The following is a 25,909-nucleotide window of genomic DNA, read 5'->3' as shown; positions in this document are numbered from 1 at the left end:
CCAGTCTGTGTGCTGACACCACAAGCAAGGAGGTGCCAGGATGTCACAATCACCATGGAGAGAGGAGCTTCCTGCTCATCAGGAATGCCTGTTTTGGACCCTCAGCAGGCAGGCCCTGGATGAAGGCTTTGAGATTTGGGGGATTTGTCTATTTCAGCAGCTAGCATTGCCCAAGCAATAAATGGAGAGGTGGGATTCAAACCAGACTCCCTGGCCCCCTCCAACTCCTGTATCCAGGGGCGTCAAGTGAGGCTGAGAGGGACAGTGAGCTACAGGAGTGTGCTCCCCAAATCTGTGTGTGTGTGTGTGTGTGTGTGTGTGTGCTTCTACGCACACGTATGCATGCCCATGTGTACTAGAGAATCATGATGTGAAGAATTTATCCTCCTCTCCCCTCCTGCACAGTCTCGGTTCTGTGCTGATTATAGTTTCCTGACTTTGGGTTTTAATGTTAAGTCACCTTTTTTGGTTCATTCTTGTTAAGGGCCTCATCGGGCAGTTTTCCTATCCGACATGAATGAGGGGAGAGGGATAGCAGAGCCAGGCCAAGCTTTAGATTTTAAATGACCCCAATAAGGGCAGGGGCCAAAGGCCATGATACCAGCTTGCCTCCACCCAGGGTCACTCCCATTGTGGGGCTGTAGGCCAATCTTGACCTAGGAGACAGAGAACCAGTTTTGAAGTTGGAGAGGTCTGGGTTTGAGTCCTGTTTTCTTCATCTCGTAGCTGTGAACTTTAGGCAAACTGCTAAACCCCTCTTAATCCCTGTTATTATTACTATTTACTAGGTCAAGTGCGGTGGAAAACGTCTGCGATTTGCAGAGGCTTTTTGATGACTAAATGCCTGGCACGTAATGGAGCTTTAGCCAATGTTAGTCCCTGACCATCCCCTGTCTGAGACCGCCTCCTCACTTCCCTGCCTGCACTTAAGAAAGTTCTTGTAAACTGTAACTTTTCTCAGACAAGAGATCCCCCAGGAGACCAGGGACTTCCAGGGAGGGCACAGCTTATCCGCAGGGCCTGGCAGAATGGGCACAGGTGAAGTAAGTGTTCTGGAGGTCAGGTTGTGCCAGGGTGGGACCCAGACATAGGGGCTGGAGCAAGGGCTCTGGTTGCAAAGGGGGCAGAAATATGGAAGGAAAGATGAGAACCTCTAAGTGGGGGTGTGGGGCAGAGTGCAGCACGCCCAATCTCCTTTATCACTCCCCCAGGACTTTGCCTCCTGTCCCTTCCTTGGGGCCCTCAAAACGGAGCCCACTCCGCACCCCCCAAGCAAGGTTTCAATCCTAACGAGGATCCCCACCCCCACCATTCCCCTCACTACTTGTCCTCAGGGAAGTTTCCTTGGACTAATGGCTCCAGGCCGAGGCTCCATCCAGAGGCCACCCCACAGCCTGTCAGCCAGAGCCCTGGGGCTGGGTGGTTACCGTTTCTGCCTGTGAGCATCCAGAAGAATCGCGGGCACTCCACTTCCACAGTCTGTCCCAGAGCAGAAGAGGGCCAGCAGCTCATGTTGTCCCACAGCCCCGCGCAGCCTGCCAAGGACAGCACCAGTATCAGACTGGGATGGAGCGTGGGCCAAGGGCCGCCCCACCACCGGTCACCGTCCCTAACACGCTTGTCTGCCAGGAGTTCCCGCTAGGTACTGACTCTGAGGTCAGGAACCAACGGTGTCTAATGTGCCTTTTTGTCTTGGAGCCTTAGACTCTGCCATCTATACATAAGTGCTCAGTATTGAAGGAAGAGAGGGAGGAAGGGAGGGAGAGAGGGAAGGAACGAGGGAGGGCGGGAGAGAGACACAGTATCTCATAAGCTTCACAAGCACAGGTCTGGATTTTTCTAAAGCAGAGGATGGAACGCCTCTTGCTCTCAGCTCGCATGGAATGACGACGACAGTGGGCCTCCATCCTGGCTGGACAGTATAACCACCTGGAGAGCTTTAAAAACATACCTAACTGAGCCCTACACCCGGGGATCCTGATTTAATTGGTCTTGGGTGCGGCCCAGGCTTGATCCTGTGCTAAAGCCTTCCAGGTAATTCTAACGCAATGGCAAGGTTCACAGCCCTTGTATCATGATTCTCAAACTTCATTCTGCATCAGAATCAGCCAGAAGGCTTGTTGAAACACAGATAGCTGGACCCCACCCCTGCAGTCCCAGTGGAGCCTGGGAATTTGCATTCCTAACAAGTTCCCAGGTGAGGCTGACGCTGCTGGCCTGGAACCACCCTTTGTGAGCCACGGTCCTGGCCTTTGGAAGCAGCCACACCAGAGAGGACACTGCATCTTTAGTAGGAATATTGTGGAAGACACTGCTTGCCAGCTCACTGGGCTCCCTTTACGAGGCCCCTCCTGGAAGAAGAAGCTGGTCTCAATGCAATGAGAAACTGAATCTATGATGAACGACCACGACGTATCTTTCCTTAGAGACGCTGAATTTTGAGGCTGATTCCTCTTTGACTTGGTTGCTAGAAAGCTCAGACCCATGTTTGTGGCTCACTTCTGGTAACTGAAAGACTTTGAAATGAATAAAAAAGATGACTGGTGTCTTCAGTGCAAAACGAGGTGCTAAGCCCAGGCTTCTGGGTAATTGGATTCTAGGGTCTCCGGACTTTTGTCTTTGGGGACGTTCATTGTCTTTGAGCTACTACGTAACTCTGTAAGTTGTAGGTAACTGTTAGCAGTGCAAATGATTCCTGTTCACGAGCATGATTACACTCCCTTTAAAAAATTATCATTTAACATAACCAGCCACCAATTCTCCCAAAGTTGATCCCAGGTGAAGAAACCCAGAGAAACCCAGGCTTCTGGAGACCCATGCCACCTGGGAGGACATCACTGTGGGCAGGTTTGGAGAGGGGCAGAAGTAGAGCTGAGACGACACTCAGGAGGTGAGCAGTCACCCCTCATCCAGTTTGGGGAACAGAGCACAGACCCCCACCACCACCATCACCACCACAGAGCCCATGACCTTCCGAAAACACCAAGACTCTAGAGTCCCACAGACCTGGATTCCCATCCGCCTCATCACCCAGCAGCTGCCCTAGCCCATTTCTTCTTCTCTTCCAGGGGAAACAAATGCTTTCCTCCTAAAATTGTCAAGAGGAAGAGACCAAGCCCCACACAGTGGCTGCAGGTGAAAGGCAGCTCCCACCTGACCATCCTCCCCAGGCCCTTTCCTGTTTCATCCTGGCATCAGGAGGCTGGGCCAGGCTGGGTCCTCTGAATTGCAGGGCAATTTTTAGCACTAGGCGATGGGTGTGGTGGGAAGGGGTTGTTGGATTACCCAGAGGGCAAATTCCCAGTTTTGGAAAGAGCAAGAGTCTGTTCTGGTGTGAATACAACCAGACTCAAAGCCTTACTATCCTTCTGACACCTGTGTCTCCTCTAAGTAAAGTTCCCTGGGGACCTGTCCCCCTTTAGAGGTTCTGATTCTCCAGCATACATCAGAATCACGTGGGAGCAAGCTAACCATGCAGCTCCCCGGGCCCCAACCCAAGAGGTCTAATCCAGTCCGTCCAAGACTCAGGAATCTGCGTTTTAAGAACTCCCTGGAGTCTGTGGTCATTAGGCGTTGCTTTGAGAAGCTCCACGCTGTACCTTCCTCCTCCCTGCAGCGAGGGCTCCCATTTGGGGCTCAGACCCACCCTTGGCTCCCAGAAGCAAATCTGAGATAGTGAGACAGGCAGTAGCTCCGGGTGGCGAGGAGGTCACTGTAGGCGGGCAGCTCCACCCACGGCCTGGGTGGGGATGGCTTCCCGCACTGGGCACAGAGCCCATGAGAGCAGGAACCTGTGTGATTCCCCGTGATTCCCACTACCAGAGGCCTGCGCCTGCAACAGGCTGGGCCTGGTGTAGGCACTAGACAAATGACAGAGCCTCTGGCTCCACTGCCATTCCCTGTCACACGTCCCTTGTACATGGGCTTTTGCCTTGATGCACACTTGACTTCTAAATGCCATGTTAAGGTTCTGGCCAGCCACTCCCCTGCTTGCCAGCTCTGGTGGTATCTAGCAGGGTCACTTGTGCTTTATACACAGCTCATTTAATCTACAGCAGTGCAGCCAGTGGGTTCCCGGAGTCACGCAGCCAGGAAATAGAGGCCAGGAAGTGACTGACTATACAGCCACGCTGCTTTGTGCCACCTCACAGGACCCACCCACCTGCCCTGTCTCCAGATGGCACCAGCCCCAGCTTCCTAGCGCCCTCCTTGCTGGAGCCAGGGATGCAGGGGAGGGGCAGGAGGTGGAGGGGAAGCCGGGTGTGGGCCTGGGACAGCAGGGAGGGGGCAGGGAGGGGCCTGAGGGCTGGGAAGGTGAAGGCAGGTGTGACCAGTTCTCCCCTGGCAGTAGGATCAGCCTCCAGGTGCAGCAGGGGGAGAGAGGAAGTGGGCAGGCCCCAGGAGAAGGTCAGCCTGAGATCAGGATGGAAGACTGGGGGCTTTGCAGATGAAGCAGCCCCAGGCGTTGCAGGACAGGTTACCATGCTGGGCAAGGGAGCGGCTCAGGAATGGAGGAGACAGACATTGGACACAGAGGGCGGGGTTTGCATGTGGCTCCTACAAGGACTGTCAAAGCACCTATGGGACAAAAGGACCAGGAATGTCCTTTGAGGAATGTGGGATGAGAAGCCCCTTGGATATTTGTGAGCCTTCATCCACGTCTCACACTGAGCCCTGAAAGAGCGGGGGAGGTGGGGGGGGCTCAAGCTTATCTCTATCTTGAACGCCCCCAGAATGCTCAGGCAGGGCTCACCACTGCCGGGGGCCTGGTCCTCCAGATTCCAGCTGTGGACACTGCTCACCAGGCCTGAGCAGAGTGTCCTAGAGCTCACAGCCCCTGGGTAACTGGTCTCTCTGGCTGCCCTTGGGATGGTGACATGGTCCTGGGAGGGCCTTTTACAGATGACCCACTGTGTCTCCACTCAGAGCTATTCTAGCATCTGGAGCCTGGAGGATGAGGCAGGCCCTGTGTTCTCTCTCCTGCAGAGCTCTCTGTGGCAGCCTCTCTGCCAGCTCAGCCCGTCTCTTGTTTTGGAGCAGTGGGGGTCCTTACCAACTGTGGAGAAATGGATTCCAGGCTGGGACTGGCCCATAGCTCCAGTCCATGGGGCTGGACAACCCATGTCCGGCTGGCCAGACAGATGGGGAAGGTGCCAGGGCATGCGGCAGGCTTCCTGACCTGAGTCATGTCAGGCTGGGCCCACAGGGACACTGGCCCGGTGCTGGCAGAAGGTAGGGTGGGAGTGGCTGGTGGTGAGAGGTGAGGGAGAGAGGAGAGCAGACTCCCCTCACGATAAGTGGGGTTCCCCTGCCGACTGGTTCACTGCCACGCCCTTCCTCACAGCCATGGAGAGAGTGAAAACTGGGGAAGGGGCCATCCCGTCATGTTCTGGACACGCATCAGACATGTGAGCCCATAGGGGTCAGGCAGAGTCCGACCCCACGGCAGGGATGAGGAACCCAGGCTCCAAGGGGTGAAGTGACACGTGCAGGGTGACAGAGCTGATAGTGGTGGGGCTGGGATTCCACTTGCCAGGCTGAGCCTCCGTGGCAGCAGACTTGGAGGCTCACTGCACACGGCTTTGCTCCACGACACGGCCACACCCTGAGCCTCCGTGGCAGCAGACTTGGAGGCTCACTGCACACGGCTTTGCTCCACGACACGGCCACACCCTCTGCCAGTCTGGCTTCACCGTCTGGCATGAAGGGCCTTGGGACAGACCCAGGGTGCCCAGCGTTCAAGGAGCACATCCGGGCGGCGTGTACTGTTAGCTGCTGCATGGTGGAACCCTTTTAATTTTAATTTTAATAGTGACCCAATTTTAAAGAGAATTTTATAGGCGTTAAAAAGTTATACAACTAGCACATCACGTTGGTGATGTTATAACGACTATTTTTTAGGATGATGCTAAGTTTAAAAAAAAAAAGTCAATTGGAGGAAAGGGAGCCCTTGTGCACTGTTGGTGGGAATGTAAGCTGGTGCAGCCACTATGGAAATCAGTTTGGAGGTTCCTCAAGAAATTAAAAGGATGATTTCATATGATCCAAGAAGTCTACTTCTGGGTACTTACCCAAGGAAAACAAAATCAGTATCGTAAAGAGATAGCTGCACCCCGTGTTCATTGTAGCATTATTTACAATAGCCAAGATATGGGAACAACCTAAATGTCCACTGAAGGATGAACGACCAAAGAAAATGACAATAAGATATTATTCAGCCTTAAAAAAGAAGGCAATCCCACCATTTGTGCCGACATGAATGAACCTGGAAGACATTATGCTAAATGATCAGCCAGGCACAGAAAGACAAATACCACATGATCTCACTCATCTGTGGAACCCAAAACAAACTCACAGACGCAGAGAATAGAATGGTGGTTACCAGGGGCTGGGGCGGGGGCCATGGGGCCATGGGGGACACAGAGGACAAAGTTGCAGTTATGTACAATGAATAAGTCTAAGAGCTAATGTACAGCATGATGAAAATAAAGTCAATTGTTTTAAAGGAAAAATTATTACGGAAATCCCAGTACAGGTGATGCGTGGCCACAGCTGGGCTGCAGGGCCTATGGTCGGGGAACAAGGTGGTCCATGTGGCCTCCTGGCTGCTTTCAGGGACCTCTTTTGCTCCAGGGTGTGAGGGGAGGACCTCAGACCTCACTCCCCATCAGGTCCTTGCTCTGAGTTGGGGGAGGGAGACAGGAGTCCTGGCCTGGCCTGGCCTCTCCCCAGGAGCTCTGGAAGGGAAGGGACAAAGCTCAGGACTCAGGTCCCTGTGGGATCCTGATAAGTTTTAGGTCCTGAGCTGCAAAGCTTGCAGACTGATTGGGGGTGAGGGCCGTCCAATGAGATAAGGAATGGGGGCACTTTGTTAATAGGGCCACTGCTACTGAGCCTCTGGACAAGCAGGGCTGAAATAAGCATAAATTAGCTGCTGCGTGGGCGAACAGGGCCCAGGACAGGTGAGGGGCCTGCCTCCCACCCTTCCACCATCTCTGACGGTCACCTGATGCCACTGACTGCCTGGCTGGAGGGGATGGGATGGAAGGCTGGGGAAGTTTAAGTGGGGAAACAAGAACAGACAACACTGGGCCACAAATGTCATCTGGGAGAGCAGGGGGGCCTACCGAGTGCCCTGGCCTGAGTGGACAGCCTGGGAAACTGGCTTAAGGCAGGTCATATGGTGGATGTAGGGTAAGCTTTGGACCTATATTTACCTTTGGCCTGCCACTAACTTCTATGAGCCTCAGTTTCCTCATCTATAAAATGGGCATAGTGTTACCCACAGGATTTTAGTGAGAGTTAAAGGATTTGTGTGTGCAGTAAAATATTTTCTGATCTATTAATCTTTGTTTGTTTTTTTCCCTCCTGGTGTTTTTTTCCCTTTCTCTGTCCTTCCTCCTCAGATTACTGGTTCACAGTCTCCAAGGAGGAAAGGAAAACCTATAATCTTCCTGGCTGGCTATTCCAAAGGCTTCTGGCGGGATGAAGAGAAATTCTGGTGTAATCAAAATGCTTGGGAGAAAACAGAAAAGGAGCAAGATTTCCTTCAGACTGGGGAGACAGGGAGGGGAAGTGATGAGCAGGATACAGTGGGTTCCAGAAAGAGGCACTAGTGCCCTGCTGCCTGCCAGCCCGGATGGTGGGATGGCCAGAGGAGAGACCGCTATGCGGTCACGTCTACATGGGCAGGACACAGACAGCCTGGCAGAGCCCATGCCTCCAGCGAAGCACTGAAGGGGCCACGTGGACTGAAACAGGGTCTGTCAGCTACCACTCTGTGGGGCAAAGGTCAAGACCAGTTGGACTCCCTCAGACACAATGGTGCCACGTGAATTTCTGAAACCTGGGCAAGTTGTGGGGAAGGTCCAGAAAATACCAAGGCTTAGGTTTCTGCCATCCCAGGAGAATACACTCAGAATTTAAATGATAGAAAAATGGAGAAAGTTCTATTTGTGCCCACTGGAGTTTGTGGACAAAGATTGGGTTCTTTCATACCCTGGGCAAGGCCTAAAGCGGACAGTCAGTAACATCATTCCCTCTGTCGGCCACTACCCTGGGATAAAGAGGTGGCCTCAGAGGCAGGTCTAGCAGTGGGGAGGGGACTGGAGTAAGGAAAAGGCGATCTGGGAGGGCAGGACGGTGCCTTGGCGATCTCTAAATCCTCCACGCAGCCCAGTGCCCGGCCAAAGGCCTGCCCGCCCTCTGCTCGCTGCAGGTCTGCCCTGCGTTCACCCAGAGAGAAGCATCCATCCTGCAGTCCTTGATTTATTTATAAATGAGCTCAGATGGCCTGACGATAACCTGAAACTATTTCGGGAGCAATGTGTCAGGCTGCAGGGACATGGGGCCAACATCAAGCCAAGCCCCCCAGGGCCATGCTGGATTGGGCAGTGGCCTTCCACCCCCTCACACCCCTTCCACGCCCCCCCAGTGCTCACCATGCCTGCTAATGGAAATCACCAGGGAATCCAAGCTCCTCCTGCCTTGAACCCCTGTCTTCCTCCAGCTTCTGCTTTTATCGATGTTAACTCTTTCCTCGGGCCTGGAGCTGCCATTGCCCTCTTCCTCGAGCCTGCATGACCTTGCTCAGGTCCATTCACCCTTTCTGCTCCCCAAGACCCCAAGGCAGTTCAGGAGAAGCTCCTGCATGGAGCCTGATTCTTAGCCTCATGTCTCCCCCTGCCTTTCTCAGCCCACCCGCAGCCCCATGCCTAGGCCATGCGAGGGGCAACCTGGTGAGGTTTCCTTGGCTTTGCTAATGGCCTGACCTATAGTGTTTACGTCAGGAAAGATGTTGCCCTCCTTGTGATGGCTGGACCACACATATAAGTGGTCGGGGTGGGGTTGGAGGAACTGAAGTTCCAGGGGGGCAAAGGCATGTAAAAGCACAGTACAGGAGGAACAGCTAGAGCACCTGGTATGTTTCTCTTTAAACCAAGAAGCACAAGCCATTCCATGGGATGAACTGCCTTGGAAGTAGTGAGATCCCCACCACTGAAAGTATTCAAGCAGAGAGCATTATGGAATTAGGAGGCAGAGAAATGCCTGAGACGTTGAATGGAGGCTGCACTGGATGAGATAAAGGACCCTCAAACCTGAGGCTGAGGCTGCTTCCTGGGAGCAGCCCTCCACGTCTCCCTCCAGGAGGCCGGCTTGAGGTGAGCTTCTGAGCACTGTATGCTGAGACCTTCCACTTCCAGGATCTGTACACACTGTTCCCCGCCCTGCAGAATCCCCCTACTCATTCCAAGAACTCTTCCTCACCTGGCCTAAAGCTTTTAGTTTCCTGCCAACTCTCAGACTAATTAAAGATCAGTTGGCTTCAACAGTCTCCTCTCTTTTATTTCTAATGCAAATCCGTTCTTGGGAGGGTGAGGCCATCCGTCATTCATAGCTTAGCCTAGATTGCAAATTAGAAAATTTTCAGGATTTGGAGTTAAAAGATTTGGGCTGTGGGCCGGCCCAGTAGCTCAGGCGGTTAGAGCTCCGTGCTCCTAACTCCAAAGGCTGCCGGTTCGATTCCCACATGGGCCAGTGGGCTCTCAACCACAAGGTTGCCAGTTCAACTCCTCGAGTCCCGCAAGGGATGGTGGGCTGCGCCCCCTGCAACTAAGATTGAACACGGCACCTTGAGCTGAGCTGCTGCTGAGCTCCTGGATGGCTCAGTTTGTTGGAGCGCGTCCTCTCAACCACAAGGTTGCCGGTTTGACTTCCGCAAGGGATGGTGGGCTGTGCCCCCTGCAACTAGCAGCGGCAACTGGACCTGGAGCTGAGCTACACCCTCCACAACTAAGACTGAAAGGACAACAACTTGGGTTGGAAAAAAGTCCTGGAAGTACACACTGTTCCCCAATAAAGTCCTGTTCCCCTTCCCCAATAAAATCTTTAAAAAAAAAAAAAGATTTGGGCTGAGAGTCCTGTTTCAGCCCTGGATCATCCTAAGCCTCTCAGAGCCTCGATTTCCTCCTCTGTGAAATGGGGATAATGGTACTTACTGCACAGGTTGTTTTTTCTTGTTTGTTTTGTTTTTTTAAACTTGTATTTATTTAAGTGTGTTTTCCAGGACCTATCAGCTCCAAGCCAAGTAGTTGTTTCAATCTAGTTGTGGAGGGTGCAGCTCACAGTGGCCCACGTGGGGATCAAACCAGCAACCTTGGTGTTAAGAGCACCGTGCTTTAACCAACTGAGCTAACCAGCCGCCCCCGCCCCCACCCTGCACAGGTTGTTTTAAGAAGTAAAAATAAAAAATGTCTAAAATGTTATACAAACATAAGTTACTTGTTTCTGAAAAATGAGCCAAGATCAGTTGTGCCAATCAGTTGTGCCAAGGAAAGGATGGAGAGAGGTGAGTTGGGGGCAGGATGAGGGGGGTGTCCCAGGGCAGGGGGAGGTATCTGTCTCCCAAAGGCCATCAGGAACGGAGAGGGGAGGGGGGACCCAGCAAAGGACCTGGGAATGTTTGTTAGAGAAAACATACACGCCAGCATGTATGAAATACTGACACATGCTTCACCGTGGATGAACTTCGAAAACATTACACTCAATGGAAGAAGACAGACAGCAAAGGTCATGTACTGTGTGATTCCATTTATGTGAAACGTCCATGGAGACAGGAAGTACATTAGTGGTGGCCAGGGGCCAGGGAGAGGGGAGCATAAGGAGCAACTGCTGCATGGGCAGGGGCTTTTATTTTGGGGTGACAAAAACGTTTTGGAACTAGACAGAGGTGCTGGTTGCACGGCATTGTGAGTACTCACTCTAACACTATTAACTATTAACCGAATGCCATTGAACCGCTCACTCTAACATTAGGTGAATTTTACCTTAATAAAACAAGTCTACCCCATCCGTCCCCCCAAAAGTAGCCAGCCATTCCTTCCTGCTCACGTTCTTTGGGAGTGGGCAACCAGCTGGCAGAGAGAAGGAAAAGGGAGGGCATGTCCCCGTTTGGAAGGCGAGGACACTAAGGCCCAGAGAGGATCAGTGTCTTGCTCAAGGTCACACAGCCCCTACGTGACAGTAGAGGACATGCTCAGGTCTGTCTGACTGCCAAGCCCACACCTTTCCTGCTACCACACCGTCTTTCTGGAACATTCTTCCCTGGGGAGAGCCAAAGCCCTTGGATCAGCCAACTCGGAGGGGGTATCAGCTTCTGTAAACAGAGCAATAAATAGCCTGGTAGAGCAGGCCGTGCAGCTATTAGGGTGACCCTGAAACATTCTCACAAAACGCTGGGAAGGCCTTGGCCACAAAACCCGGAATAGCTGAAGAGTTAATTTTTTATTTGTGATAAGTGTGCCGGGCTCGGTGACAGCTCCGTGAGTGGCATTTCCTGTGATTCGTCTGGAGTTCAAACATTAACCTCCTCCCAGGGAGGACCGGGCAGCTTAACCATTAACCTCCTGCCCCCATCGGAGAGTCTCGCCAGCCCCTCCCTGCCCGGGCATCAGGACAGATGACTGTTGGGATGGAGATACAGGGTGCCATGGGCCTCGGTTCCTGGGGACATCGGGAGTCCTGCTCCTCGGGGAGCTGGGGGCCTGCAGGGCTTAGGTTACAAGGCTACGCCCACATCCAGGTGGCCTCAGCCGCAGCCCTGCCACTCACCTGGGTCTGATGTGGACACCAGAGGCTACACCCATCCCCAGTGGCTGTGCCCCTTCGTCATTTCTCCTCTCCAGTCTTTCAGGGAACCTTTCCCCTCCGCCACCACATCTGTTCTAACCTCTGCGATGGATCTTTGGCTCTGCTTACCAACCTCTCGGCAGAGCAGGCCTGAACACTTTCCCAGCAGGTCTGGGCCTTGGACATCCTCTGCTATGGGGACTTTGCAACCAGGTTTTTAAAGCAACAGACCCCTTTCCTTAAATGAAAATGGCAGAAGGCCAACACGCAAAATAGATCCAAGTGACCTGAGTCATGTGTGGCAAGGTGGGGCCAGCCTGGCCACCCTTTCACCCACTGCCCTGGCCTTGCCAAACACAGTCTCAAATATTGCAAGTCCAGCACAACTCTTTTGTCACAGGAGGTGAGCGAGGTCCAGAAGAGAGGGGTGCGGTCTGGGCCTGACCTGTATCTCCCCAGGGAGGTTGTGGCAGAACCAAGTGGGAGTCCCTCATGAGCTTTTTCAGTCCTGGATGCAGACTGAGGACCACACGGGAGCTTTGGGGAAAACAGATGACCAGACCTGCCCCCGTTAGTCCATCTGGGCGTGGCCATAGTACAATGTCCCCGAGGACTGTAAACGTGGGGTCGGCACCCGTAGGGTGACTGGGCAAGTGGCTCACGGGAAAGAAGCCTCATGGGAGAGGGTCTTGTGCAGGGGACACAAGCGGACCCCACCCATCCATGGCAGGGGTAAGCCTATCTGCACCAAGGAACTGGGGCAGAGGCCATCAGAGAAGCTCCCTGCTACGATGACACGCCCTGTCTTCACACGCTCTCTCCAGAGTCATGAGGTCATAAGATTATTCTCCCCGTTTTAAAATGGGCACGTTGAGGAGAAGAGTGACGTCTCTTGTCCAGGATTGCAGACAGGAAGGAACAGTGCTGAGATTTCGGCTGGCTCCATTTGTCCCACAGCCTTGCACTCAGCCCTGCGCTCAGTTCACTAAATCCAGCCTGTTGGTGGCCACGCAGCTGACCACTTCCTCCTGCAGTTGCAGGAGCGAAACTACCCTTTCGCTGAGGGAGCCTGGCAGGAACATCGGGGCACCCAGAACAGGAGGCCCCAGCCAATGGGGTCACTTGGTCTGAGTAGAGTAGGCAGAGGCAGAGCCACTCAATGCTCTTTACGAGAGGACCTAGGAGAACAAGCGACTCCCCTTTCTGCTCCCAGATCAGGCTCTGGAAAGCATCCCTCCATGGGTGACATGGGCTACACTGCTCACCTCAGCCAGTATGTGACACGTTGGGCAAGCTGGGAGCCATCTACATCTCCTCTGTGGGGCCTCGTTCCCTCAGAGGCTCTGCCTCGTCTCCCACTCTCTCCTTGGGGCCAGCTCTCTTTTGTTTTCTCCTCTCACCCTCCTCCCAGTCAAGTACTTGCACTCACTCAGGAAGTCAGTCAACAAACACACCTCAAGTGTCTTACAGGCCCTGTGCCACACACTGGGAAAGATGAGGAGAGTGACACAGTTCCTGCCTCAGGCTGAGGCAGAAAAAGCCCAGCAAACACATCTCTACAACGCAGTGCAGAGGTCCCAGGAGGGAGAGAAACAGAGGGTCCTGCAGGAGGTAGGGGGCCAGCTAAACCAGCAGAGCTATGGGCATTCAGGAATAATTCGTGGAGTTGTCTAAAAGAGAGAGTGGTTGGTAGAGTGAAGAAGAAAGAATGGTGTTACCGCAGAGAGATCAGCAAGTGCAAAGGCTCAGAGGCAGGAGAGAAACTAACTCAGACAGGAAACTGTAAGCAATTTGGTTGAGCCAAGTGGAAATGTTTGGGCTGGCTGGAGGTATGGACAAGGCTCAAGTCAGGAGCTGGATCTCGTCCTGGAACCCCTGGAAAGCAATGGGACATTTTAAACACGCCAGATGCTAATTTTTGACATAACTGTCCCTTCTTGCTCAGTGTAAACTGAAGTTCACCATCATCTTTCCCAGAGGCTTGCCATTCTAGGCCTTTGCTCTCAGGGCTGCATGAAAGGCTCATGCCCTGTCATTGGGATTTTAGGGACGTGCAGAGAGAGGGCAGATGCCAGCTCTGCTGCTCCCAAGGCTGGCTTTGTCCGTGCTTCACTCTCTGCTGTTCCAGACAGTTTCTGGGGTAGCAGGAGGCCCCAGGAAATCAGGAGGCTCTGCTCAGTGGCCCCCCGTGAGCACCATAAGACCACAGTCTGCCTCCTCCCAGGCAGCTCTCATAGCCAGTAGAGAGGAAGGAAAGGCTTGAACTGTGGGGATAAAGCCATCCAGCCCCTGTCCCTCAGGCAGCGGATGGGGGCACAGGCTAAAGCACACTGCAACACACAAACTGCAAGGCCTCTGCCACCATGACACCGTGATCTTCCTCCTGCCTCTGGCTGCTCTGACAACAAATGCCTGGGATCCCCAGGCCTGCTCCTAGGCACCTCCTGCCCCCTCTCCCCCCACCACATGCAGCTGCAGCCTAATTGCCACCTGTACAGAAGCGTCCCCATTCCTGACCTCCTCTAAAGGCTCCACTCTACGCATCTAAAACCCAACTCATGGTCTTCTCCCCCCAAATATCTGGTCTCCCTTCACCCCTTCCTGTAGTTGCTCGGGTTGAACACTCGAGGGTCCTCCTGGACACGCTGTCTTCAACCTCACCCCTGAGCCAATCCGTCACCATGCCCTGTCAGTGTTACCTCTAAATAGCCCGTACTTGTGTCCACTCTTCTCCACCTCCTGCTCCCCCTGAAGCAGACCCTGTCCATATCTCCGTGGTCTTTCCTTTTCTTTCCCTTCACTTTCCAATGTTGGCCCCCAAATCTCTTTGTCTGGGTGCTTTCTCTAGCCATAGGAGCCCACTTGGCCGCCCAAGCGCAGCAGGCTGAAGTGCAGCCCCAGGCTCTGACTGATGGGAAGTTGGGGGAGGGAGGACAAATGTACCAGCTCCTCTGTCACTCCCAGGTGTGTGTCCTATGCTGGCTCCAGGGGGCTAAGCTCCCATTGCCCACAGCGACAGATAATACAAGGTTTACTGGCCTCCTTTCCTCTGTGTCTTGGTTCCCCACACCTCCACTGGGCTTTCCTGGAATCGCCTGCCAAATAAGCTACTTGCATCTGAATCCTTGTCCTAGGGCCTACTTCTGGGGAACCCAAATGAAGGCACCCTATGTAGTCCCAATGACCATTATCTTCTGTGCCGCCCACCAACTTCACAAGGGGTCTCTCTGAACTTACTCCTGTCCTTCTCCAAAGCACCTTGCATTCTGCAGCAAAGATGATCTTTCACAATGCCGACGATTACATCACTCCCCCTCAAGACTCCCCACGGCTTTCCATCGCTTTTAGGATTTAGGACCAGGGTGCAAAGCCTCCCTTTGGTCAAAGCCGTCCTGAGTGCGGTGGCCCTGCAGCCTGTCGCGTTCATGTTGCGGCGCTCGCGCCCATCCCCAGGCTGTGTGCCCCAAGCTGTGTGCCAGCTGTACAGGCCTTCCTCAAATGCGCCGTGCTCCCTCCCGCCACAGGTGTGCTCCTGTCTCTGCTGCACACTCTTCCTCCTCTTTGCCAAACAACTATTGTGCACCCTTAAGGAGCAGCCTTAGGAAACCTCACTCTCTCAGGAAAACCTTCCTGAGCCGCAGACCAGGGTAAGACCCCCTCCTTACATACTTACACACAGCCGCATACACTCTTCTTATCTCTTTGCTAATTTGCGTTAATTGGTGGTTATTTGATTAACAGCTCCCTCACCTGACAGAGTCAGAACGGCTGTGGCAGACACTCTCCATTGCTCATTCTCCTTTCTCACTAAGAGGATATGACCTGTTCAAGGTGGCCACACACACAGCTAAAAATCTCAAACTTCAGCCTCAGTTGCAGCCGGGGGTGGCCATGCAATCCAGCTCTGGCTGATGAAGCAGAAGCAAAAGTCAGCTGGACAGTTTCAGGAAAGTTTGGCTTTCCGGTAGATCTCACCCTCAGCTTCCTGGGACTTTCTTCTTCCCGCCAGAAACACGGTGCTGTCCCCTCCTCTCCTCCCTGCAGGTGTAGCAGCTATCTTACGACCACGAGGCAAATGTCACACATCAAGCAGAAATACAGAAGGAACCTGGGATCTGGTGACATCCTGGAACTTTGCAGCAGTTCTGGACTTTTTCAAGTGCAAAAAACCGACTCTTATTTGATGGATCTAGTGTACTAAGCTTGTGTTGTTTGCAGCCAAATACATTCCGAAGTGATAAGAGAGGAGTCTATGTACCTTTTCCTCTCACTATTATACTTTTTATTCTCACCATTCTCACCTCGTGACAGTAAATGCTAAATATTTTGTCAATGAATGCTTTTAAATTCACACCAACCCCAACTCCAACTGAGGCCCAGAGACATTAAGTACTTGTTCAAGATCAAACAGTCTATCTAATTTAAGAGGATGGGCCCCTCCCCTCCCTTCCTCTTCCTCTTTCTTTCTTTTTGAAAATGGAGGTAAAATTCACGTAACAGAGATGGAGGCTGTTTTCCCCTTTCAGCCCACAACACATGCCGTTGCCATTGTCACCACTGGGCAGGCAGTAGTGTTCCCCTGAGCTCTGAAGTGGCACAGGCAGGGAGAGGAGCAGACGGGTGAGAGGAGGAAGGAAGCAGTGGTACAGCGGGCATGGCAGCTCAGGCAGTGGCGAGTTCCTGGGAGTGTGACTGCAGAGCAGGGGTTGGCGTGAGGGAGGGAATCACCAGCCTGGCATGGTGGACAACAAGAAACTGGACAACCAACAGCTCAAGAATTTCAAGAACAAAGGCCATGACTTGGAGAAAAGAGCATGGCCTATGCACCAACAAACTGTAACATAGATGAAATGGATAAATTCCTAGAAACACACAGCCAACCAAGATGGAAGCATGAATAGACAATCTGAGCAGACCTCTAACTAGTAAAGAAACTGAATCTGTAATAAAAATTACAAAACCTCCCAACATTTAAAGAAGAAATACCAACCTTCTTTAAACTCTTCCAAAAAACTGAAAAGGAGGAAACACTTTCAAAATCATTCTATAAGACCAGCATACTCTGATATCAAACTCTGATATCATACTCTGATATCAAAGCCACACAAATACTCTACAAGAAAAGAAAACTAAAGACCAATATTTCTGATAAACATTGATGCAAAAATCCTCAAAAAAATACTAACAAACTCAATTGAATAGCACATTAAAAGGTTTATACACCATGAGCAAGTGGGATCTATTCCTCAAACGCAAGGATGATTCAACATATGTGAAAAGAGATCAATGTAATACACCTTATTAATAGAATGAAAGACAAAAACCACACGATCTTCTCAATTGATGCAGAAAAGGCGTTTGACAAGATTCAACACCTTTTTCATGATAAAAAAGCACTTAAACTGGGAATGGAAGGAAACTATCTCAACATAATGAAGACCACACATGAGAAGTCCACAATGAACATCATACTGAATGGTAAAAGACTGAAAGCTTTTCTTGTAAGATCAGGAACAAGAAAAGGAAGCTGACTTTTGCCACTTATATTCAGCATAGTATGGGAATTCCTAGCTATAGTAATTAGGTGAAAGAAAAAAAAAGGCATCCAAATTGGAAGGAAAGAAGTAATTATCTCTGTTCACAGATGGCATGATCTTACAGAACACCCTAAAGATTCCATACACACACAAAACACCTGTTAGAATTAACAAATAGATTCAGCAAAGATGCAGATGGATACAAAATCAACACAAAAATCAGCTGCATTCCTAGGTACTAATGAAGAACAACCTAAGAAGGAAATTAAAAAACAAATCCATTTGCAATAGCATCAAAAAGAATAAAAAACTTAGGAGTAAACTAACCAATGAAGTGAAAGACTTGCAAAATGAAGACTACAAAACGCTGCTGAAAGAAATTAAAGAAGACACAAATAAATGGAAAGACATCCTGAACTCATGGATGTGACAATTTAATATTGCTAAGATGTCAACACTACCCAAAGTGATCTACAGATTTAGTAATCTCTATCAAAATCCCAATGACAGAAATATTTTATTTAATATTTATTTATTTAGAGTTTACTTAACATTTATTTGCAGAAATAGAAAAATCCATCCTAAAATTTCAAATAGACTCTCAAGGGACATAGGAATAGCCAAAACAATCTTGAAAAAAAACCAAAAACCAAAGTTGGGGATCTCACATTTCTTCATTTCAAAACTTAGAAGAAAGCTACCATAATCGTGGCACTGGCATAAAGACAGACAGATAGACCAAGGGAATAGAATAGAAAGCCCCAGAATAAACCCTTACCTGTATGGTCAAACGAATTTTCACAGGTGTACCAACACTATTCAATGGAAAAGGAGAGTCTTTCAACAAATGGGACTGGGAAAACTGGATATCACCATGCAAAAAAATGAAGTCAGAACTTTACCTTACACCACACACAAAAATTAACTCAACATGGACAAAGAAACTAAATGTAAGAGCTAAGACTACAAAATGCTTAGAAGAAAACATAAGGGTAAATCTTCATGAGATTGGACTTGGCAATGATTTCTTGACACCACCAAAAAGAACAGACAAGTATAGAAACAGATACTATTGAATTATATTAAACTTAAAAACTTCTGTGTATCAAAGGACACAATTAACAGAGTGAAAAGGCAATCCACACAATATGAGAAATTATTTATAAATGATGAGGGGTTAATATTCAGAATAAATAAAGAACTCCTACAACTAAAAAGCAAAAAATCAAACAACCCTATTTTAAAATTTATTTAAAAAAAAAAACTTGAATAGATATGTCTTCAAAGAAGACACATGAATGGTTAAGAGCACATAAAAAAATGCTCAACATCATCAATCATTAGGGAAATGCAGCTCAAAACCACAATGAGATACTACCTCACACCCATTAGAGTGGCTGCCATCAAAAAACAAAGAGAAAATAACAAGATCTGGAGAAATTAGAAACTTTGTGCACTGTTGGTGAAAACGTAAAATGATGCAGCCACTCCAAACAACAGTATGGTGGTTCCTCAAAAAATTAAAAGTAGAACTACAGTATGATCCAGCAATTCTACTTCTGGGTATACACCTAAAAGAATTGAAAGCAGGGATATTTCCACAGCCACATTCATAGCAGCATTCTTCACAAGAGCTAAAAGGTGGAAGCAACCTCGGTGTCTTTCAATGGATGAATGGATAAGCAACATGTGGCATATTAGTCAGCCTTAAAGAGGAAGGAAATACTGCTTTATGCTACAACAGTGATGAACTTTGAGAACATTGTGCTAAATTAAATAAGCCAATCACAGAAGGACAAATACTATATGACTCCATTTACATGAAGTACATAGAACAGTCAAATTCGTAGAAACAGAAGGTAGAACAGTGGGGATAACAGAAGGGGGAAAAGGGAGTTGTTCTTGGATGGGTGTATAGTTTCAGCTTTGCAAGATGGAAAGAGTTCTGGAGATTGGATGAATGCACAACAACGTGAATGTACTTAATACTACTATACTGTACACTTAGAAATGGTTAAGATGGTCAATTTTATGTTGTCTGTTTTTTGTTTTAAATTTTAAAATGATTAAGTTAGTAAATTTTATGTTATATGTATTTTCTCACAATTAAAACAAAACCAAACAAAACACCAAAAGCTGGCAAGAATGTGGTGCAACAGGAACTTTCATTCATTGCTGGTGGAAATGTAGAATACTACAGCTATTTTGGAAGACAGTTTAGCAGTTTCTTATGAAACTGAACATACCTTACCATATAATCCGGCAATCGTACTGTTTAGTATTTATCTAAATGAGGTGAAAAGTCATGCCCACACAGAGCAGCTTTATTTATAAGTGCCCAAACTTAGAAGCAACCAAGACGTCCTTCAGTAGGTGAATAGATAAACTGTGGTCCATCCAGACAATGGAATATTATTCAGCTCTAGGAAGAAATGAATTACCAAGCCATGAAAAGACAGGAAGGAAACCTTAAGCGTATATCACTAAGTGAAAGAAACCAACCTAAAAAAGATACATATTGTACAATTCCAACTATATGACATTCTGGAAAAGGCAAAACTATGGAGACAGTAAAAAAGATTAGTGGTTTCCAGGGGTTAGAGAGGGAGGGATGAATAAATAGAACGCAGAGAACTTTTAGGGTAGAGAAATTATTGCATAGATATCACAATAGTGGATACATGTCATTATACATTTGTCAAAATTCACAAAATATACAACACCAAGAGTGACCCTAATGTAAACTATGGACTTTGTGTCTATATCTGTCAAAGATGTGTCAATGCAGGTTCATTGATTGTAACAAATGTGCCGCTCTGGCCCAGGAGGTTGATGGTAGAGGAGGCTGTGTGTTTGGGGGTGGGGAGAGCAGAAAGTTTCCCATATGGGAACTCTCTGTACTTTCTGCTCAATTTTGTAGTGAATTGCTCTAAAACAATTAAGTCTACTTTGAAAAAATTCACATAACATCAAATTAACCATTAGCCATTTTAAAGTGTACAATTCAGTGGCATTTAGTACATTCACCGTATTGTGCTGCCATCTAGTTCATCTCCATCTAGTTCTAAGACATTTTCACCCCCACCAAAAGGAAACCCCCAAGCAGTTACTCCCCATTCCTCCTGCCCTCAGCCCCTGACAATTGCTATTCTAATCTCTGTCTCTATAGATTTACCTAATGTGGACATTTCGTATAAATGGAATCATAAAATGCATGGAGTTTTGTAACTGGCTTCTTTCAGTTAACACATTTTAAGATTCATCCATATTGCAGCATGTATCAGTACTTCATTCCTTTCTAAGACTGAATAATACTCCATTGTTTGTACACATCACATTTGTTTATCCGTTTATCAGTTGACAGATACTTGGGTTGTTTCCATCTCTTGGCTGGTGCTACTGTGAATAAGTGTGTACAAGTTTTTATTTGAATACCTGTAATGGATCCTTTTCTTAATGCAACCCTTCCTTACCCTTAGAACAGCGAAGAAGATAAGTTAAGAAAGGGTCTAGAAATAAAATGAACATTCAAATATCAAATTAATAATCAAAGTCTGGTTAGTAATAATAATCAGCATATAAATTAATAATATTTAAGAAACACCTGTTTTTAACATACTTTATCTCATTTTCATTATAATTTGAAGTAGACATCACGTCCATTTTATAGATCAGGAAATTGAGGCTCACAAGGTTAAATAATTTGTCCATGGTTGCACAGCCAGTGAGTGTCAGCCAGCATAGGACCCCAGTTTTTTCTGAACCCACGCGGCCTTTCTGACTACCTCACACATCAAACTAGCAGCGGAGGTGAGAGAATGCATGAGAGGTACTCTGCTTTGATAAGTACTTCTTATCAAACTCTTACCTTAGTGAAGTCCTCATGCAGAAGCTAATGGCACAAAAACCCTGGCTGTGTGCACAGCCCAGAGAAAAGAAGAGGGGCGATGATCAGTTTTTTGAGTATGTGTAGACTGATCACCAGGATCACGCTAGACCCTTCCCTCCAGCTGATTACCTGCATGACTACAGCTGGTCCAGTCCCCTGCATCTCCATTCAGGCCCAGAGGACAAGATTTCCCTGACCTGGTGGGAATGGACAAGATGGACGTCAGGACTGGACTAAGGTGGGCTACGTACCTGGGGTGGGCTGCTCTCTGCCCAGGTCTCCTGTCCTCTCTTCAGCGAGTTCCTGCAGGCACTGGTCCCGATCCTCCCGCAGCACCCGCAGCACATCACACAGCCGAGGGAGGGCTTCAACCTGCAAATCCCAAACCAAGAATGCTCATCATTGCCACTGAGTTGGTTCTCCCACATAAGGACTTCCTGTGAGCAAGAGTGGGGCTAGACAAGGGGGATTCCTGGACAATGAAGGAGGCAAAGTCCTGCCCGTGAGAAGCTCCTTGTTCACAGTGGGGTGCAGGCAGCTACTCCTGGGGCAGAGTTCTGTATCTTGTCCACTGCAAATCTTGCCCCTAAGTTTATCAAGGCTCCCGAATCTACCAAGTTATTGACTTTCTTGACACCTTACTATTAGCTGCAAGACTTCATGTATTCTACTCCCACTGTGTTTATTTCTCATATTTTGAAAGCTTAGTCTGGTTCAGACAAGGTCTTTGAAACCTGCACATAACCATCTCCTTGTCCCCCAGAAGAGAGCGTGTGTCCATCTGAAACCAAGAGCGACTGCAGGGAGGAGATGGACAGGAGGGTTGAGGAAGGACTGGTAGACAGATCTGGCTTCCTAGCTCTTCCCAGAGTAGATTTCAAAGCATGGTGCCATTCTTTCATTTGTGCCTGAGACTTGATAAATATGTGAATGAATGAATGAATGAATGAATGAATGAATGAATGAATGAATGAATGAATGAACGAACAACTGAACAGATCGATAAACTGAACTCCTACTTTACTTTTCACAAAGTATGGAATTTTAATATTCTTTTCACATACATTGACTTAGATCTAATTCTCAAAATAACCCTATAAAGAGAAACAGAAAGGGAAACCAAGGGCCATGTTGGTTATGGGATGTGACCAAGGTTGTACACCCAGGGATCCGGATTTCAGAAACCAACCTTCCAACGGGTTTTTATACCTTCTTGTCCACTCTACAGTAATGTTCCATAAGTGGAAATTCATCTGAAACTCATATTAATTTCAAAAGGAGAAGATAAAACTTCCCAAATTTGACAAGAGGCATAGACTTACAGATCCAAGATGCTGAACAAATTGTTAATACATGTACCAACCTAGATGAATCTCCAGAGAAGTCTGCTGAGTGAAAATGGCCAATCCCCAAAGGTTACATACTGTTTGATTCCATTTATATAATGTTCTTGAAATGACAAAATTATAGAAACGGAAAACATAGTAGTGGTTGTCAGGAGTTAAGGAAGGGGTGGGAATGGGAGGGAAGAAAGTATGACTATAATAGGGCGCCATCAATGAATTCATTGTCATTAAGTACTAATTGGGTAATAGAAATGCTCCGTACATGACTGTATCATTGTCAATATCGTGGTTGATCAATCAAACCCTAGCTCACTTGAAAACACTAAAAGAGAAATAAACATTTATTGCTGTATGTCACTGAGATATCTGTGATTGTTACGCAGCATAGCTGACTGATGCAGGGTGAAAATAGATTCTAGAATGGCATTAATGTGTGTAAATGGGGAATGAAGGTTCTCAAAATTGGGTGGCAATTTGCACTGTCAGAGATTGAAGAAAAGGGTATTCTGGCAAAGAAGACTCTTGACAGCAATGGAATAAGATTAGAAATGAGAGAACACCTATAATGCGACCCCCCCCTCCAAGAAAAGTTCAATTTCCTTAGTGTTTTTCCCTGGGACTATAGGAAAAATAATAATTAGAAGACAGTTTATTTTTTTCTCTCATCTTAACATTACTTTTTTAAGTTGTAAAATATACATAACATAAAATTTACCATTTTAACCATGTTTAGGTAAACAATTCATTGTCATTAAGTACATTTATAATGTACAGCTATCACTACTATTCATCTCCAAAACTTTTTCAACATCCCAACAGAAACTCTGTCCCTGTTAAATAATAACTACACATTGCCCCTCGCCCAGCCCGATAACCTCTATTCTACTTCCTGACTTTATGAATTTGCCTATTTCAGATAGTTCATGTAAGTGGAATCATACAATATTTATTCCCTTGGGTCTGGCTTATTTCACATCCATGTTTTAACATTCATCAGAATTTCATTTGTTTTTAAGGCTGAATAATATTCTGTTGCACGTACGTACCATGTTGTGTTCATCCATTCATCTGTTGATGGACAGACACTTGGTTGCGTCCACCTATTGGCTATTGTGAATAATGCTGCTATGAACATCGGTGTACAAATATCTCTTTGAGCCCCTGCTTCTTATTCTTTTGGGTATATAGTCAGAGTGAAATAGCTGGATCACAAGGTAATGCTGTGTTTACTTTCCCAAGGAACCACCAAACTTGTATGCAGCAGCTCCACACACCACTTTTTATGTTTCCACCAGCCACGCACATGGGTTCCAAGTGCTCCCGACCCTCGTTAACCCGGGCTACTTTTCTGTTAATAACAGCCATCCTAATGGGCGTGAACTGGATCATCACACGTTTTACCCTTGACCCATCCATTAAAGGGTAATAAACCAAGATAGTTTTGTGTGGTAGTGGCATGCCAACTAAAGAAACATGTGACAACAACAGCATTCTACTGAAAGGACTGAGGCCATAGCTTCCAGATGGTGCCCACCAGTGAAGGAGGGGGACCCTGTGGATTCAATGGAGCAGCCACTTGGTAGTTGCCCAGGTGGGAGAATGCATGAGAAATTAGCCCCTTTATTACCTAGATTAACCTCAAGAAGGGGAGGAGAGTCAGGTATTTAGTAGCCATATGCATGCATATTTATATATGTATTTCTATATAGTTATTAATTAAATATAATTTTCCATAAAATTCACAGGAGAAAGAGACAAGATGAAAGAATTGCTAAAAATTTATATAATATTTTCCTCAAAACAAGAGCTATTAGTCCTTAAAAGTTCCCTTTAAACTGTTTCTAAAAAAACAACAAAACATTTGAATTTGTATAAGTCTATTTAAAAAAAAATTTTTACTTGTACTAGTAACGAAGTATTTATAATGAGAAATAGCTGTTCTCTTCCCTAACTTTTACTTCCTCTCCGGAGGCAATCACTTTCAATTCTTTTTAGATGTTTAGTCTCATTTGTATCTCTATACATTTTAAAATTATGTTCCTATACAGCTATTTCTTGGTTTATTAATTTGAGACATTATCCAAAACTCCAAAAACTCTCTATTATGGAAGATCAAGATTTAGATGTTTTTAGATGTCCCCACGTATACTTCTCTCCCCCATATATTACATATCTTCCCCTTGATTTAATTTTAAATCCATGGTTTGTACTTATAATGACTTATTTTGACTATGAAATATCATTCACTGCCGAGTCTAGTCATGTAAAATGATTATGTCTCTTCTTGTACATTTTGTTTTTCCTGAGGTTAATAATTATTTTGTTTTTCCATTTGATTAATTTTCTATATGTGGCTAAATTTTCCAAGTACTCCGACAGCTGTTAGACATCTATCAACAGTTGTTTTCCTTCTGGAGACCTTTCTCTCCCCCCCCCCTCCTTCCTCTTGCTCCAGGCTAGACCTGATACCTGCCTGTGGTTTGGGGTACCCTCTTCCCAGCTCTCCTGGGTAAGCTTCCTTTTCCTAGATTCCATGTCTCTTGCCTTGCTTTACTTCCTCGTTTTACAGAAGCAAATTCTCTAGTAACTTCCTAAGAAAGCATACATAGGAGGTAAATATTTTAATTTTCGCAGGAGTGACAAAGCTTTTATTAGTTTGATTAATTATGAAATTAATTAATAATCTGGGTAGAGAATGCTAGGTAGAAGATAATTTTTCTTCTAAATTTTCAAGGCATTTCTCCTTTCTTTCTGTGTTGTTGATAAAAAGTTTATTTCTGATTCCAAACCTTTTGTATGTGACTTATGTTTTCTCTCTAGAAATATTTAGGATTTTTCTTTGTTTTTAGTTATTTTAAAATTTCTTGAAGAAACGGTTCTTTTTTTTACTGATTGGTTAGCTATTCAGTGGGCATTTCTATCTAAAGATTTGTGTTCTTCATTTCTGGGAATTTAAAAAATACTGTAGGGCGGACGGTGGCTCAGTTGGTTAGAGTGTGAGCTCTGGGCAACAGGGCTGCCGGTTCAATTTCCACATGGGCCAGTGAGCTGCGCCCTCCGCAATTAGAATGAAGTCATTAGAATGAAGTCAATGAGCTGCCGCTGAGCTCCCTGTGGCCAGATGGCTCAAATGGTTGGAACGCAGACTCTCAACCACAAGGTTGCCAGTTTGACTCCCATGAGAGATGGTGGGCTGCGCCCTCTAAAACTAACAACTACGACTGGACCTGGAGCTGAGCTGCGCCCTCCACAACTAAGACTGAAAGGACAACAACTTGACTTGGATGAGTCCTGGGAAAAACACACTACTGTTCCCCAATTAAAAAAACAAAAGTCCTGGAAGTACACACTGTCTCCCAATAAAGTCCTGTTCCCCCTTCCCCAATTAAAAAACCCAGTAACTTATAAAAAAAATACCGTATTTGATTTATTATTTCCTCCCTTCGTCTTCCCTATTCTGCCTTCCTGGATTTCATATTAATTGAATAATGGACAACCTGGATGGATCC

General features: G+C 47.3%; 1 protein-coding gene across 2 annotated transcripts in view; it reads right to left on the bottom strand.

Annotated features, from left to right (window-relative positions):
• SCTR (secretin receptor) overlaps positions 1–25,909 on the bottom strand; it is a 71,450-nt gene that overhangs the window by 36,183 nt on the left and 9,358 nt on the right. Inside the window, exons 2-3 of one of the 2 annotated variants that reach the window (XM_081051695.1) lie at positions 21,306–21,426; positions 1,428–1,535 (exon numbers count right to left, since the gene is read on the bottom strand). In XM_081051695.1, the coding sequence (XP_080907821.1) occupies positions 1,428–1,535; positions 21,306–21,426 (229 nt within the window). Of the gene's footprint in view, positions 1–1,427; positions 1,536–11,610; positions 11,726–21,305; positions 21,427–25,909 lie in introns of those variants that run through there. The other variant, XM_081051696.1, reaches the window with a different exon arrangement.

The sequence above is a fragment of the Rhinolophus hipposideros genome (genome assembly GCF_964194185.1).
Source record: "Rhinolophus hipposideros genome assembly, chromosome: 6".
Lineage (NCBI taxonomy): Eukaryota > Metazoa > Chordata > Mammalia > Chiroptera > Rhinolophidae > Rhinolophus > Rhinolophus hipposideros.
This window is presented reverse-complemented; position numbering and strand designations above follow the sequence as displayed.